The sequence below is a fragment of the Cherax quadricarinatus genome, chromosome 77 (assembly GCF_038502225.1).
Source record: "Cherax quadricarinatus isolate ZL_2023a chromosome 77, ASM3850222v1, whole genome shotgun sequence".
NCBI classification, from domain to species: Eukaryota; Metazoa; Arthropoda; class Malacostraca; order Decapoda; family Parastacidae; genus Cherax; species Cherax quadricarinatus.
Genome location: NC_091368.1, coordinates 4,725,186 through 4,742,011, shown reverse-complemented (window position 1 = coordinate 4,742,011; position 16,826 = coordinate 4,725,186). Strand labels below are relative to the sequence as shown.

Genomic DNA, 16,826 nt, shown 5'->3' with positions numbered 1-16,826 from the left:
GTGTATCCGGGTAAGTGGCTACCTTGTGTACCTTGTGTATCCGGGTAAGTGGCTACCTTGTGTATCCGGGTAAGTGGCTACCTTGTGTATCCGGATAAGTAGCTACCTTGTGTATCCGGGTAAGTGGCTACCTTGTGTATCCGGGTAAGTGGCTACCTTGTGTATCCGGATAAGTAGCTACCTTGTGTATCCGGGTAAGTGGCTACCTTGTGTATCCGGGTAAGTGGCTACCTTGTGTATCCGGGTAAGTGGCTACCTTGTGTATCCGGGTAAGTGGCTACCTTGTGTATCCGGGTAAGTGGCTACCTTGTGTATCCGGGTAAGTGGCTACCTTGTGTATCCGCATCTCTATATGTCGTGCCGAATAGGTAAAACTGGTCAATTAACAAGAACTCATATAAAATTAAGTTCTTTCTGAAATTTTCTCTTATACTTTTAAAGATATATTTTTTTTTCATTTATGTTAATGTAAAAATTAATAATTTTGTACCAAAAGAACCTTGGAAAATTTACCCAACCTTATTATAAGAAGCGCGATTTAATTTAGCCTAATCCAACTAAATATATTTTAGATAAGTTTACAATAATTTACTAATAAACAAACTCAATGAAATATATTTTTTTTCGTTAGATTCAGAATGATTTTTGCGAAATTATTGCATACACAAATTTTCGCTTGCCTTATTCGGCAAGAAGAGCGTTGCTATTTAAGCCAAATCACAAGTTTTACCTATTCGGCACGACGCATATACATTAATACCATCGTGTAGTAGATAAGCTTTAAACTTAATAAAGCAATCAGCCATTCTTACCACTCTGTTTATCCTCAGGTTCCTGATACATCCTCTGAACGGTCGAGCTACGAGGGCAGGAGTCCGGGCGTGGGTGTGGGCGGCGTGGGTGTGGGCGGGGGGCGGGTGTGCCAAGCCGCCCATTTGTAAGGGGTGGCCAGTGTTAAGCACCTTGGTTCCCTGGGGTAGGTAAGAGACGCCTCTGCAGGTGTGGGTGTGTGTGGGCGTGGCCGTGGGTGAGCTGTCGTCGTGGGTGGGCGTGGGGGTGGTTGTGGGTGTGGGTGGGTCGTCTATGCTGCCGCCCACACACAGGTCTAGGATGAGCTCCACCCACTGTAAGAGATACAACTGTAGAAAAAGAGGAAAGTGAGGGAGGGAGAGAGGGAGAGAGAGAGAGAGAGAGAGAGAGAGAGAGAGAGAGCGAGAGAGAGAGAGAGAGAGAGAGAGAGAGAGAGAGAGAGAGAGAGAGAGAGAGAGAGAGAGAGAGAGAGTGAAGAGGTGAGGGAGGGGTGGAGGGAGGGATGGAGGGAGTGGTGGAGGGGGAGGAGAGAAGGGGAGAGGGTGAAAGGGAAGGAGGGAGAGTAAATATTGGAAAGGGGCGAATGAAACAAAATGGAAACTACACTTACGAACATAAAGAAGTAACAAACGAAAGAAAATATTTTTTTACTTAAAACTTTAAAACACACACACACACACACACACACACACACACACACACACACACACACACACACATACACACATTCTCAGGAAAAACTCACTAGTCACCCCTGAACTGTTTCAGTATATTTTTTTCCTACCATCCCCTATATTCTATGTAAAACTAGTTTAAAAATAAAATACATTAACAAAGATATGATTGGAAAGAGAAGAGCATAAATAATATCTCAAATACTTCATCCAGCTCCCCGGCGGTGGGTCGTGTGACCAAAATGCTGCAGGCATTTACCATCTGGATCGCAACACTGAGTCTCTGGAAGAGGAAACTGGTTACTTCTTCATTTAGCTAACTTGCACGAGCTGGCACTGTCTGTGGCACTGCTTCTCTTCTCAAACCACCATAGCTTCTTCACAGTTTTTAATTCGCACATACATAAGGGGGACTACCAATAGGCCCCTGGCTGCTTTCAAGATGGATCTTCATTGGTACCTAAAGTCAGTACCTGACTAACCTGGCTGTGGTTCATACGTCGGTGTGCGGCCAGCAGTAACAGCCTGGTTGATAAGGTCCTGATCCACTGGGAGGCCAGGTCAAAGACCTGGCCGCGGGGGCGTTGATCCCCGAAACCCTCTCTAGGTATACTCCAGGTATACTCCAGGTATACTCCAGGTATACTCCAGGCATACTCCAGGTATACTCCAGGTATACTCCAGGTATACTCCAGGCATACTCCAGGTATACTCATCTCAAGGTCACAGTCTATCTCCAGTCTTCATGAGAGGCGCCTTGACGCCTGTAAATTACTCTAGCTTGCGTTCCATCCAGCATAACTCAATTGAAATAGATTGGAAAATGGGAACAGAGAACCTAATCCCAAGGAGCCGCATCCGAATGGATTAAACTGTGTCAGCAGAGAATCTAATCCTCTTTGTAGCCCACATAGCTGGACCAGAATGGATTGGAGTGTCAGGAGAAATTCCTATCTTCTTCTTTTCCAAGGAACGGACTGAATTCCAAACAGAGGAGTGTCTTAAGAAGCAAGGTGAGACAAGAGAAAGGCTTCTAATGTCGTCTTGAGACTGTCAATCACAACCGAAACTCGATCATAATTACTGGTGACACTTGGGTAATGGAGTCTGGTAGAAAGTGACGAGGAACTGAGAGAGAGAGAGAGTGAGAGAGAGAGAGGGGGAGGGAGAGACAGACAGACAGACAGAGGCAATAAATCTGACTCTGTATGTGTGTGTTTGTGCTTGTGTGTGTGTGTGTGTGTGTGTGTGTGTGTGTGTGTGTGTGTGTGTGTGTGTGTGTGTGTGTGTGTGTATGTAAGTGTGTGTGTGTCGTAAGAAACCAGAGAGATCAATAACACAGCAGCGAGACAGCGAGACACACAACGAGACCTCCATAAAAAAATGGTCTCATAAACCACGTGCACCCAACTCTAATACCCCCTGTGGGCCCCAATGGACCTCCCAAGGTCCTAGGGACCGCTAACCTCCCCTGGGTGAAAAGTGAGGGATTCGATTAACTGGCTTGAAATCTAATCTGGAATTCCAGACACAAGCGTACATGTTCCAGTCCGACGTAGCGCATATTTTGAATATAATAATAATAATAATAATAATAATAATAATAATAATAATAATAATAATAATAATAATAATGATGATGATGATGATGATGATGATGATGATGATGATGATGATGATGATGATGATGATGATGATGATAATAATAATAATAATTATAATAATAATAATGATGATAATAATAATAATAATAATAATAATAATAATAATAATAATAATAATAATAATAATAATAATAATAATAATAATCGAGGCACAGGAGAAAACTCCTTCAATATTGCAATATTGAAGAGGAACCCAGGCCAGAAGTGGTTCATCTGCATGCCACCTCAGCTAACCTAGACTCTACATCCACATACATTCCAAGACGAGGTCTCCTGAGGACCACCCATCAGCAGCGAAGACCACCCAGACCAGAGCGAACCTCATGGGATCTGCAGGTAACCTTTACACCACCAGACAAGAATATTCCCTAAAATTGGGATTTAGAGTTGACTGGCAACACGTACACTTTTCAGTGTATATGACCTCAGACTCGTCAGAAAACAGGAAAAGTTAAGTTTTTGCTAACGCGGATATCAGTCACGGGAACTTCTGGTCATCTGACTGAGACCTTCCACTGGCTTACCCCTCCACTCCTTGAAACATTATGTAGTGAACAGGCGTTGTTTATAAAACTTCCAGTCATTAACGACAATAAATGCGTGTATCTTCGCAATAAACCATCCTACCCTCACCAGACTCGCCTCTCCACGCAAGATAAGACCGGATATTAGCACAGGAAAATAAAGAAAACCAAAGTTCTGCGGGAAATAACAGACAAGCCAGTCTTAGGATTGGCTTACCGTGCCATCCTACACTGTCTGATTTATTTACAATATGGTTAATATTTTTTCGTGATTGATTGATGTCCGTTTCTTGCAAGAATTGAAGAGAAAGAGGCTTTCAAATGAGCTGATGTAGGTAGCAGCTCTTAGCTTGTAAGTAAAGTTAGGAACCTTAACCTAACGTTGTAAAACCCTGTGGAAAGAGAGAGAGAGAGAGAGAGAGAGAGAGAGAGAGAGAGAGAGAGAGAGAGAGAGAGAGAGAATGTCAGCCACATACCACAAATCTTCAAAGGAGGAAGTTCCTGAAGTAAGATGTATCAACAACTCCCAACTCTGCCGCAGAGCTCAAGATGAAGAACCAATCACAAGTAGGTATAGAGGGAACGAGTGTCCTGATTGGTGGACAACCTGTGGTGACGACTGCAAGGTGACGAGCGTGTAAAACTGAACGACTACGAGAAGACGGACGAAGTTCTGATTGAACTAACAGGTAAGTGTAAGAGGTATTATACAATGTTCAGAGTTGTGGACCAGGATTTTAACACACAATATTAAAATTCACCCATCGTTAGGGTGATCGGGAATCAAAATCTCGGAATTGTGGCTTAATCATGGCCTGGTCGTGGCCTGGTCATGGCCTGATTATGGCCTGGTCATGGCCTGGTTATGGCTTGGTTATGGCCTGGTCATGGCCTGGTCATGGACCGATCTGCGCGGCTATTGACCCCTCAAACACTCTCCAGGTATCCTTCTACAGTCTACAGGTATACTCCAAGTATACTCCAGGTGTTCCTGGAGTATACGTGGACTCAGTGCTTCTCCCCGATAAATAAAGACAACCAACGCTCCTCTTAGAGGAAAAAAGAAGAAAATCTGCATTGCAGGTGTGTGAGAGGTGAGTAGCGACAGAACTGAGGAGACAGAGGCCACACGTGTCCTGAAAATTACACTCACATTTATGAGAAAGTGGAGAACCCACAGGGGTCCCACAGCGCCTGGGGGAATGGCAAGTAATCAGGTTTGATTCAGGGGAGGGAATGATAGATCCAATTTGAAGGACGTATCCTGAGGGGGAGCTCTATTCAGGAGACCACTTTGGGATGTTGCAGCAGGTGGAGAGGTTAACAGAGCCACGGACAAGATCACATATGCAATAGGTTGGGGGTTACTAACACCTTGCTCCAGGCATTTTAATCGTCTCTTACGACACGCAGGCCTTACGGATATATATATCTAAATATATATATATATATATATATATATATATATATATATATATATATATATATATATATATATATATATATATATATATATATATATATATATATATATATATATATATATATATATATATATATATATATATATCTTCTAAGTTAACAGTGAAACTTAACGTGATTATTACACTTGTAGGAGAGCTCTAAAACTGAAAGAGTCATACAGCTCCTAGGGATGAGAGTTCATCAGGCGTGATACAAAGATATGAGGGTAGTTGTTGCTTCTCTGAATCAAGAGCCTTTTCAATCAAGAGCCTTTCAATCAAGAGCCCTTCAATCAAGAGCCCTTCAATCAAGAGCCTCTCACTGGCATCAAGGTCCCACCTTTCCCCCTTGAAAGGACAATAACATCAAGACTCACCTCCTCCTTCCAGGTGAGGTCGAGTCTGTGCCACCTGGAGTCAGTCACCTCATAGGTGGCATTGATAGTGAGGACCACTGGACCAGCACCTAGGTCCAGGAGAAGCCAGGGACGCCCATCTCGCAGTTCAAGGGCCAGCATGTCCCTTCCCTCCCCTGCAGGGTACCTGGAGGCCTCACCAGGACCTGAATACAGGAGAGTAGCGTCCCTAGAGTTTGTCAGGAACTCCAGACTGAGGTGGAGGTGTTGGCAGGGAGGGAGGGGCGGTAGCCAGGCCCAGCCACCCTCTGCAGGAGACCTACTGCCGGAGGCTCTTCTTTCGGAGGTCTTTGGGTCTCCAAGACCCTCGAAGTGTCTGCTAAGGATTTTACATCGAGACCCATCAGCACCGTGTGGACAGATGCATCTGAGAGGCAGAAAAACATTTTTGTTATTATTAATAGTACTACTACTAGTATTAGTAGTAGTAGTAGTAGTAGTAGTAGTAGTAGTAGTAGTAGTAGTAGTAGTAGTAGCAGCAGTAGTAGTAGTAATAAATAGCAGCAGTAGTAGCATTAGTAGAGGCAGCAGTAACAGCAACATTAGTAATTGCACTAGCAGCAATAGCAGCAGCAGAAGCAGCAGTAGTAATAGTAGAAGCAACAGCAGTTGTGGTAGCAGTAGTAATAGTATAGTAGCAGCATAGTAGTAGTAGTAGTAGTAGAAGTCGTTTTTAGAAAGGATAAGGTAGCATCAGTATACAGGATGGGCGTTCACCAACAGCCTGAACGATCAGAGAAACAACGCAATTAGCAGACAGAATATCGAGCCTCAACCACTTCATGCGCCTGAACAACCCACTACGGTTTTAGCGCCTCTCCCATGTATACAGTACACTTTATTTAACGCCACAACTTCTGCTATTTTTATCTAGTAATCAGGTGTAATCAGCCTCCTGCCTCCCTGTTAATTGGCTATTATCAGCTGTAAGAGCCACTATTATTGACGTAGTTAACATGATAATCGTTGCATCTTGCTAATGCAATGTTCTAACTGGCCAGTAATGCAATTATATCATCTGTTTCTTTATCGGATGCTGGATCAGAGATAAGCAGATTCTGTTGAGAGGAAGGAACACTGAGATGCTCAGAGAATTGATGTTCTGTAGGCGTAAGGTACAATTGTCTTCCTAGGCACTTGCCTTCCTAGATCCTAGGGACAATTTCTATCATAGGCCTTAGGCATACTTGCCTTTCAGGGCCCTAGGTACACTTGCCTACGTAGGCCCTAGGTACACTTTCCATCGTAGGCACTAGGCATACTTCTTATCGTAGGCCATAGGTACTCTTGCCTTCCTAGGCCATAGGTGTACTTGCCTTTCTAGGCCATAGGTACACTTGCCTTTATAGGTCCAAGGAAAACCTGCCTTTATAGGTCCAAGGAAAACCTGTCTTCCTAAGCCCTAGGCATGCTTGTCGTCGTAGGAAAATCCTCTATAAGCCTTTAAGAAAACAAATCTTTCGTGGTTTTAGGATAGTTCAATGTGACCAATATGCCTACCATCCATCGTTTTAAAAGGGATATTTATGGCGCCGACAAATTTACCGACACAAAACTAAACTGAATGGGAACTATTCTGGCAGTAAGACGCATCATCCATTAAATACTGAAGCCATTCATCCCATTAAATACTGAAGCCATTCAACCCATTAAATACTGAAGCCATTCAACCCATTAAATACTGAAGCCATTCAACCCATTAAATACTGAAGCCATTTAGAAGTCACAGACTCATATGTTCATTATGATGATTAAGGGGGAATCAAAATTTCACACAATTGACACAATAAAATGGTGAAATTTGCACCTACATATATCCAATTCAGATTTACGAGGCCTTTCTTTGGACGTTTAAAGCCGAACCACCGAGGATTTTGCAAGTTATCATGGCTATTCCCTGATGCTGGTAATAATGTCAATAACTTTGGTCACGGGGCAGCCACACATGCCAGATGTTCCTGGAATCTGGTCCTCGTTATCACTCATAAGCAGTGAAAATTTGAAGCCGATCGAATGAGCTGTTCTAGAGTTATGATGGAAATAAAAGGATAGGAGGAAAATTAAAAAAGTCAGGCGGGCATTCAAAAGACCTCCTTCCGGGATATCTAAAAGTCAGGTAACTATTTAAAGGTTACTCCTAAGGGATACCTAAAAAATCAGGCAATCCTTTTCAAGGATACTTACAAAACAGGCAGCCCCCTTCAGGGATACCTAAAAATAAGCAACCCCTTTCAGGGATGCCTAAAAATAAGCAACCCCTTTCAGGGATGCCTAAAAATAAGGTAACCTCTTAAAGGTCCCCCTTCAGGCATACCTAATTAACAAGCAACCTTTAAAAGGCTGCCCTTCAGGGATACCTGAAGTAATTTATAAGGATAATATTAATAAAATCATAAGGAATTAAAAGGCACAATACCATGACTGGAACAATACAAAAAGTAACCCGTACAGAGGAGAGAGAAACTTACGATTTGAACCATTTACAAAGTCACTTCGTAAATGGTCTAAGTCGGACCGAAACGTCGTCGTAAGCTCCTCTCTCCTATGTGCGGATTAGTTGTGTGTATTCATAACTCTACGAGTTAGTGTTGCAAAAAAAATGTTACAACTCACTTGTATCCTGTGGGAGTGGGTAGACAGCGACCCCCATTGAGACAGGTGTGAGGCCTGCAGGTGTGTTGAACGCAGGTGTGTTGAGGACAGGTGTGTTGGTTGCAAGTGTGATGGGGGCATGGCTTGTGGTGGGTTCTCTCAGGGGCCTTGTCAACCCTGTGGCAGCTACAGAGGTTGATGAGGTCAACTCTGGGTCCTACCACTGCTGTACCTCCAGCCTCCACCACGCTGTACCTGGCTAGTGTACCAGCGGTACTAGCAGGCTCTGCGTTGGGTCCTGGAGTAGACTCGGTAGCAGGCTGGTGGCTAGTACCTGGAGTAGCTATCTGGCTCGTTACTGGAGTACTTGGCATAGCAGAACTGGAGTAGGTAGAGCTTCTTCTATCATCAGTGGTAGAGGAGTGAGAGGCATTCCTCACAGAGACATGCCTCTCCACGGTCTCAAGACCTATCTCCGTACATACTCCTACGCCCACATCAACCACTCTCACTCCAATTGCATGGCTCAGCTGGAAAAAATTATTTAAATACGTATATATATATATATATATATATATATATATATATATATATATATATATATATATATATATATATATATATATATATATATATATATATATTATGTAAGGGTGTGTATATTGGTGTATTCAATATGTGGCCATACTGACCTGTTCCTTGCGACGTAGCAGCAGAAGGTCGAGATTAGCATCGGCAGGAGATGTGATCCACACGCGGGTTAAGAAGGTGGATGAGGTGGTTTCCAGTTCTTGTACGGATACCACTCTCACGCCCACGCCGTCCACGCCCACAGAATCCCTTCTTTCCTCCCCCACGCCAGTGCCAACCTCTCTTCTTCCCTCCAGGGTCAAACGTCTTCTCTTTCTCTCTCTTTCACCCATGTCCCCTTGCTTTCTCTTCCTTCCTTCCTCTCTAACCACTTTCCTTCTAACTGGTTCTCCTCTGCCTTCCCTGCCTTCCTCCTCACCCTCTCTCTCCTTCACCCACGCCCGCACCACACCCACCAGCTGACTCAACACTGAAGACGGCTCCTAAAATACACAATAAAATTTAATTTGACACCCATTGTATATATATATATACATATATATATATATATATATATATATATATATATATATATATATATATATATATATATATATATATATATATATATATATATATATATATATATATATTTGGTTTAGAAAGACACGTAAGCAAACACTATGACATATTTATTAGAAAACGTTTCGGTCCTGGGACCTTGATAACTTCTAACATACAGAGGTAGAAAAATATTATATATATAGGCGGAGAGTGAGGTGTGACGCACGTGACCTGAGGAATGTCAAGTTGGGATGAGGACGGGTAGACGATGAAATCATGTGACTCCTGTGTTGTTGGGTTGGTGGTGCTTAAGTATCATGTATGCCAATGTTTTTGAAATTTTGTAGTTTCCTGTGTTGCGTTCTATAGTGTCGGTGACGGCGATTAGTGAGGCTTCTAGGCACCGTCGGCGTCTGAGGTCTGGTTCGGTGAGAACGAGTTGTGCCTCATTCCAGTTCATCAAATGCCCCGTGGAGTCTCTGTGGAGGACACAGGCGTACCTTACATCGTCTCTGTTAGAGGCATTTCGATGCTCATTCAGGCGGACTGCAATCCGCCTGAATGAGCAGGGGATAGTGTAGACGCCCCACACCTCTAACTTCTACAGCAGGCGTCTACACTATCCCCTGTGGGTTCTGCCCCAAGAAATATGTAGGCGAGACAGGCAGAGATCTTGCAGTCCGCTTGAATGAGCATCGAAATGCCTCTAACAGAGACGATGTAAGGTACGCCTGTGTCCTCCACAGAGACTCCACGGGGCATTTGATGAACTGGAATGAGGCACAACTCGTTCTCACCGAACCAGACCTCAGACGCCGACGGTGCCTAGAAGCCTCACTAATCGCCGTCACCGACACTATAGAACGTAACACAGGAAACTACAAAATTTCAAAAACATTGGCATACATGATAGTTAAGCACCACCAACCCAACAACACAGGAGTCGCATGATTTCATCGTCTACCCGTCCTCATCACAACTTGACATTCCTCAGGTCACGTGCGTCACTCACACCTCAATCTCCGCCTATATATATAATGTCTTTATACCTCTGTATGTTAGAAATGATCAAGGTCCCAGGACCGAAACGTTTTCTAATAAATATGTCATAGTGTTTGCTTACGTGTCTTTCTAAACCAACTTGTCGTTATTACCAAGGTTTATACCATATATATATATATATATATATATATATATATATATATATATATATATATATATATATATATATATATATATATATATATATATATATATATATATATATAATAAGATTACAGTAAACAGATGATTTCAGAATATGCAAAACAACCACTGTGAAAGAATAGAGAAATTCCAAGCGCTTTCGTGACTATTCACATTATCAAGGAACAATGAAAGTAATGCATCAAAGGAAGGTATATAAAGGGTCTAGCCCACACCTCACTATCAAATCCCACAACAAAGCAACACCTGACGCGCGACTCATAAGAAAGGGAGCACTGCAGCAGGCCCGCTGGCCCAACTAGACAGGTCCTTCACACAACCCACTAACAAACTATTCTACCCAAGAATTAAGAATTTTAAAATTTATTATTTGTCCAATGTATTATTAAATTCTTCCCAAATTCTATTAATTATAAATGGATCTAATTTATATAAACCAAAGGAAATATTCATATTATTGTCAAAACTGCTTTTTATGAAACAAGATTCAATTATATTCCTGTCGATCATGGACTTGCTTGATACTACTTTCTCAACTTTTTGAAAATCAGTTGGATGGTATTCATGTGAGAGATTTTAACCATCCAATTGATTTTCAAAAAGTTGAGAAAGTAGTACCAAGCAAGTCCATGGTCGACAGGAATATAATTGAATCTTGTTTCATAAAAAGCAGTTTTGACAATAATATGAATATTTCCTTTGGTTTATATAAATTAGATCCATTTGTAATTAATAGAATTTGGTAAGAATTTAATAATACATTGGACAAATAATAAATTCTAAAATTCTTAATTCTTGGGTAGAATAGTTTGTTAGTGGGTTGTGTGAAGGACCTGTCTAGTTGGGCCAGCGGGCCTGCTGCAGTGTTCCCTTTCTTATGAGTCGCGCATCAGGTGTTGCTTTGTTGTGGGATTTGATAGTGAGGTGTGGGCTAGACCCTTGATATGCCTTCCTTTGATGTATTACTTCATTGTTCCTTGATAATGTGAGTAGTCACGAAAGCGCTTGGAATTTCTCTATTCTTTCACAGTGGTTGTTTTGTATATATATATATATATATATATATATATATATATATATATATATAGTATATATATATATATATATATATATATATATATATATATATATATATATATATATATATATATAAACAACTTCCACCTGACAAACGTACCTGTACATACATTCGTACTATTAACAAAGGCAATTGAGCCAGTTAAGGTTGTTAGCCAGGCCAAAAGAGTTAGTATATTGTATATTCTTTAAGAATGCATATTCTTTTGCTATGTATACGCCCATCTGAATGGCGTTGTGTAATACAAAGTGTGTGGAACACAGAGCTCTGACCACCACCCCCCAGCCCTCCCCGGGAGAGTAATTTGCATAACAAGTGAGCAGAGGAAATACTTGACTTCATCAGTACTTGTTTGATTGAAGGTGCTCGTTACGTTGTGTTATATTGTATGTGAACCATGGAGTATTTGGCTGCTTGATTACGTTTACTGAGTTGAGAGCGTGGGTGGTTAATGGGGTTTAAACTCTGTTACACGAGGGTCATTAAGGCTGGTTGGTTGGTTAATGGGGCTTAAAGTCTGTCTACTACACGAAGGTCATTAAGACTGGTTGTTTGGTTAATGGGGTTTAAAGTCTATCTACTACACGAAGGTCATTAAGACTGGTTGTTTGGTTAATGGGGTTTAAAGTCTATCTACTACACGAGGGTCATTAAGGCTGGTTGGTTGGTTAATGGGGTTTAAAGTCTATCTACTACACGAGGGTCATTAAGGCTGCATGTCACCTGTACACCACCAGTCAAGAATACTTTAATACCTAAAATACTGGTTAAAGTATACTACCAGTGTATATACACCGAGAGTGTATATACTCTGAGAAACATTCACCTCTCAGTTTATACACACTGAGAGACATTCACCTCTTGGTGTATATACACTGAGGGGATATATGTCTCAGTGCATATACACAGAGAAATATTGATTGTTCCAGCCACAGTATTGTGGGTTTTACTCTTTAGATCTCCTCTTTTCTACATTTTCCTTTCTCTCTCTCTCTCTCTCTCTCTCTCTCTCTCTCTCTCTCTCTCTCTCTCTCTCTCTCTCTCTCTCTCTCTCTCTCTCTCTCTGCCTCATTAAACCTCCCTCTCACCTGCTCCTTCACCACTCTGAGTGGGTCGGCCTCCAGAGTGAGTGGGATGGCTTCCTGGAGGTCACGATGTTGCACTGACTTCACTTGGACTGTGACGTTGGCGCTGACATCCTGCTGACCTTGGCTGACATCGCTCACCAAGAAAGCCAGCTCGTATCTGTCAGGGAAGAGGGCGATTTGGTCGTTCATCCTACTGGTGTAATAGAGCGTTTGGACTTTATTGGCTTTGGGACTGTATTGCTGACACCTCTCTCTCTCTCTCTCTCTCTCTCTCTCTCTCTCTCTCTCTCTCTCTCTCTCTCTCTCTCTCTCTCTCTCTCTTTCTCTATCTCTTCCTTCACAAAGCTCCCTACCTGCCGTCTCTGGTGCCTGGCATCAGGGCCAGACTCCCTGTAGAGGAATCCAGGGAGAAAGAGGGATGCTGTGAGATCATCCATCTGTAGGTCTTGGATGATGCATCCTCCTCATCCGCATCCTTCACGTATACCCTGCCCAGGGGCACAGCATCCACCTGGGGCTGTGAGGGAGAGAGATAGGTGAACATGGGTAGGCAGGATGAATATGAGTGAGGTAGGAATCTTCCTCAGTAGGAATCTTCCTCAGTAGGAATCTTCCTCAGTAGGAATCTTCCTCAGTAGGAATCTTCCTCAGTAGGAATCTTCCTCACTAGGAATCTTCCTCACTAGGAATCTTCCTCACTAGAAATCTTCCTCACTAGGAATCTTCCTCACTAGGAATCTTCCTCACTAGGAATCTTCCTCACTAGGAATCTTCCTCACTAGGAATCTTCCTCACTAGGAATCTTCCTCACTAGAAATCTTCCTCACTAGAAATCTTCCTCACTAGGAATCTTCCTCACTAGAAATCTTCCTCACTAGGAATCTTCCTCACTAGGAATCTTCCTCACTAGGAATCTTCCTCACTAGGAATCTTCCTCACTAGGAATCTTCCTCACTAGGAATCTTCCTCACTAGGAATCTTCCTCACTAGGAATCTTCCTCACTAGGAATCTTCCTCACTAGGAATCTTCCTCTCAATAAAATCCTCTTGAATCGGTGAGGTTGAGAGGAAAATATCAGTGAACTATGTCTCTCTAGACCGTGATAAAGTAGAGCAATTTCTCTCTCTCTCTCTCTCTCTCTCTCTCTCTCTCTCTCTCTCTCTCTCTCTCTCTCTCTCTCTCTCTCTCTCTCTATCTATCTATCTATCTCTCTCTCTCTCTCTCTCTATCTATCTATCTATCTATCTATCTATCTCTCTCTCTCTCTCTTTCTCCTTTAAAGTTCTTCATTGGATGTCGAAGATAGTCATCATAATGATGATTATGATGATTGTAATGATGATAATGGTGACGATGATGATAAAAATATTTATATAATGTTAACGTTATTAATATGATAACATAAAAATTAATAGTAATAATAATAATAATAATAATAATAATAATAATAATAATAATAATTATATTATTATTATTATTATTATTATTATTATTATTATTATTAATGATAATACTAATAATAATAATAATAATAATAATAATAATAATAATAATAATAATAATGATAATAATATTATTATTATTATTATTATTATTATTATTATTATTATTATTATTATTATTAATGATAATAATAATAATAATAATAATAATAATGAAAGAAGAGTAACGACAATAAAGGTAAACAATAGAAATGGAGAGTAAAGGTTGGGTGATGAACACGGGAGGAGAAGATGAGGTGTCGTGGGTGGGATGGATGGGCGGTGATAGTGGGTGGTGGTGGGCGGATGGGAGTGGGCGGCCGGGGGTGTTTGTAGCGCTGGGAACAACTGACGTAAAGCTGTATTAGAGCTGTGAGCTTTACAGCTTGAGTGAGCCTTCAGAGCTTTATAGGGGAGAGAGAGAGAGAGAGAGAGAGAGAGAGAGAGAGAGAGAGAGAGAGACAGACAGACAGACAGATAGTTATGAGACATACAAGAAGGGAACAGGATGAAGTTGTAGCCATCTGTGGGCCAGCTGTGGGCCATCTGTGGGCCAGCTGTGGGCCATCTGTGGGCCAGCTGTGGGCCATCTGTGGGCCAGCTGTGGGCCATCTGTGGGCCATCTGTGGGCCATCTGTGGGCCATCTGTGGGCCAGCTGTGGGCCAGCTGTGGGCCATCTGTGGGCCAGCTGTGGGCCATCTGTGGGCCAGCTGTGGGCCATCTGTGGGCCAGCTGTGGGCCATCTGTGGGCCAGCTGTGGGCCAGCAATTTCATTTGATCAACTGACTTTATCTCGTTGACATCATTATGCTGTACGAATGTGTTCCATACTCGAGTCATCCTGGGTATATATGATCTCAGATGGAGTGATGTTCTGGAGAAGGGTACAGCCGGAGTGAAGTTGCTGCTGGCTGCCCGTCTTGGCTGTAACCTTCTCCAGAACATCACTCCATCTGAGATCATACATACCCAGGATGACTCGAGTATGGAACACATTCGTACAGCATAATGATGTCAACGAGATAAAGTCAGTTGATCAAATGAAAATGCTGGCCCACAGATGGTCCACAGCTGGCCCACAGATGGTCCACAGCTGGCCCACAGATGGCTCCAACTTCATCCTGTTCCCTACTTGTATGTCTCATAACAATAAAAATGCTTTCAAATGAGCTGATGTAGGTAACAGCTCTTAGCTTGCCAATAAAGTTAGGAATCCTTAACCTGTAATATAGCTGTCAATAAAGCTAGGGATCCTAACTGTCAAACCCTCCCTGTGTAAAAAGAGAGAGAGAGAGAGAGAGAGAGAGAGAGACAGAGAGAGAGAGAGAGAGAGAGAGAGAGAGAGAGAGAGAGAGAGAGAGAGAGAGAGAGAGAGAGAGAGAGAGAGAGAGAGAGAGAGAGAGAGAGAGAGAGAGAGAGAGAGAGAGAGAGAGAGAGAGAGAGAGAGAGAGAGAGAGAGAGAGAGAGAGAGAGAGAGAGAGAGAGAGAGAGAGAGACAGAGAGAGAGAGATACAGAGAGAGAGAGAGAGAGAGAGAGAGAGAGAGAGAGAGAGAGAGAGAGAGAGAGAGAGAGAGAGAGAGAGAGAGAGAGAGAGAGAGAGAGAGAGAGAGAGAGAGAGAGAGAGGCAGAGACAGACAGACAGAGGAAGAAAAAATAGAAAAGAAGGGGGAAAGAAGCGAATGGTGACCAGAGGAAATTAGAGATAGAGAGAGAGATAGAAGAAGCAGTGGTACCAGACAGGATATCACCCTGGGCACTGCTGTACCACGTCAACCACCCTTCCTGGCAACACTGCAAGACTTTTACAATACTTTTGCAGCGAATTTACACAACATTTACGATAGATTTACAATAGACTTACGATAGAAGGAAAACATTCACCTGAATATTGGAAAATTGGAAATGGAATCTCAGTATAATTTATTTAATATAAATCGCTGAATCCGTTTACGTGATTCAGTTCAGTGAGGTTCACCCACCTTCAGGAGGTTCACCCACCTTCAGGAGGTTCACCCACCTTCAGGAGGTTCACCCACCTTCAGGAGGTTCACCCACCTTCAGGAGGTTCACCCACCTTCAGGAGGTTCACCCACCTTCAGGAGGTTCACCCACCTTCAGGAGGTTCACCCACCTTCAGGAGGTTCACCCACCTTCAGGAGGTTCACCCACCTTCAGGAGGTTCACCCACCTTCAGGAGGTTCACCCACCATCATGAGGTTCACCCACCTTCAGGAGGTTCACCCACCTTCAGGAGGTTCACCCACCTTCAGGAGGTTCACCCACCTTCAGGAGGTTCACCCACCTTCAGGAGGTTCACCCACCTTCAGGAGGTTCACCCACCTTCAGGAGGTTCACCCACCTTCAGGAGGTTCACCCACCTTCAGGAGGTTCACCCACCTTCAGGAGGTTCACCCACCTTCAGGAGGTTCACCCACCTTCAGGAGGTTCACCCACCTTCAGGAGGTTCACCCACCTTCAGGAGGTTCACCCCAGCTTCAGGAGGTTCACCCACCTTCAGGAGGTTCACCCACCTTCAGGAGGTTCACCCACCTTCAGGAGGTTCACCCACCTTCAGGAGGTTCACCCACCTTCAGGAGGTTCACCCACCTTCAGGAGGTTCACCCACCTTCAGGAGGTTCACCCACCTTCAGGAGGTTCACCCACCTTCAGGAGGTTCACCCACCTTCAGGAGG

The 16,826-nt window shown here is 42.9% G+C and overlaps 1 protein-coding gene across 1 annotated transcript in view; it reads right to left on the bottom strand.

The window, feature by feature from the left end:
- LOC128702011 (putative neural-cadherin 2) overlaps positions 1-16,826 on the bottom strand; it is a 348,502-nt gene that overhangs the window by 25,901 nt on the left and 305,775 nt on the right. The window contains exons 15-20 of the mRNA XM_070101448.1: positions 13,003-13,166; positions 12,650-12,806; positions 8,836-9,216; positions 8,165-8,673; positions 5,513-5,918; positions 813-1,124 (exon numbers count right to left, since the gene is read on the bottom strand). Coding sequence (XP_069957549.1) covers positions 813-1,124; positions 5,513-5,918; positions 8,165-8,673; positions 8,836-9,216; positions 12,650-12,806; positions 13,003-13,166 — 1,929 coding nt within the window. The remainder of the gene's footprint in view (positions 1-812; positions 1,125-5,512; positions 5,919-8,164; positions 8,674-8,835; positions 9,217-12,649; positions 12,807-13,002; positions 13,167-16,826) is intronic.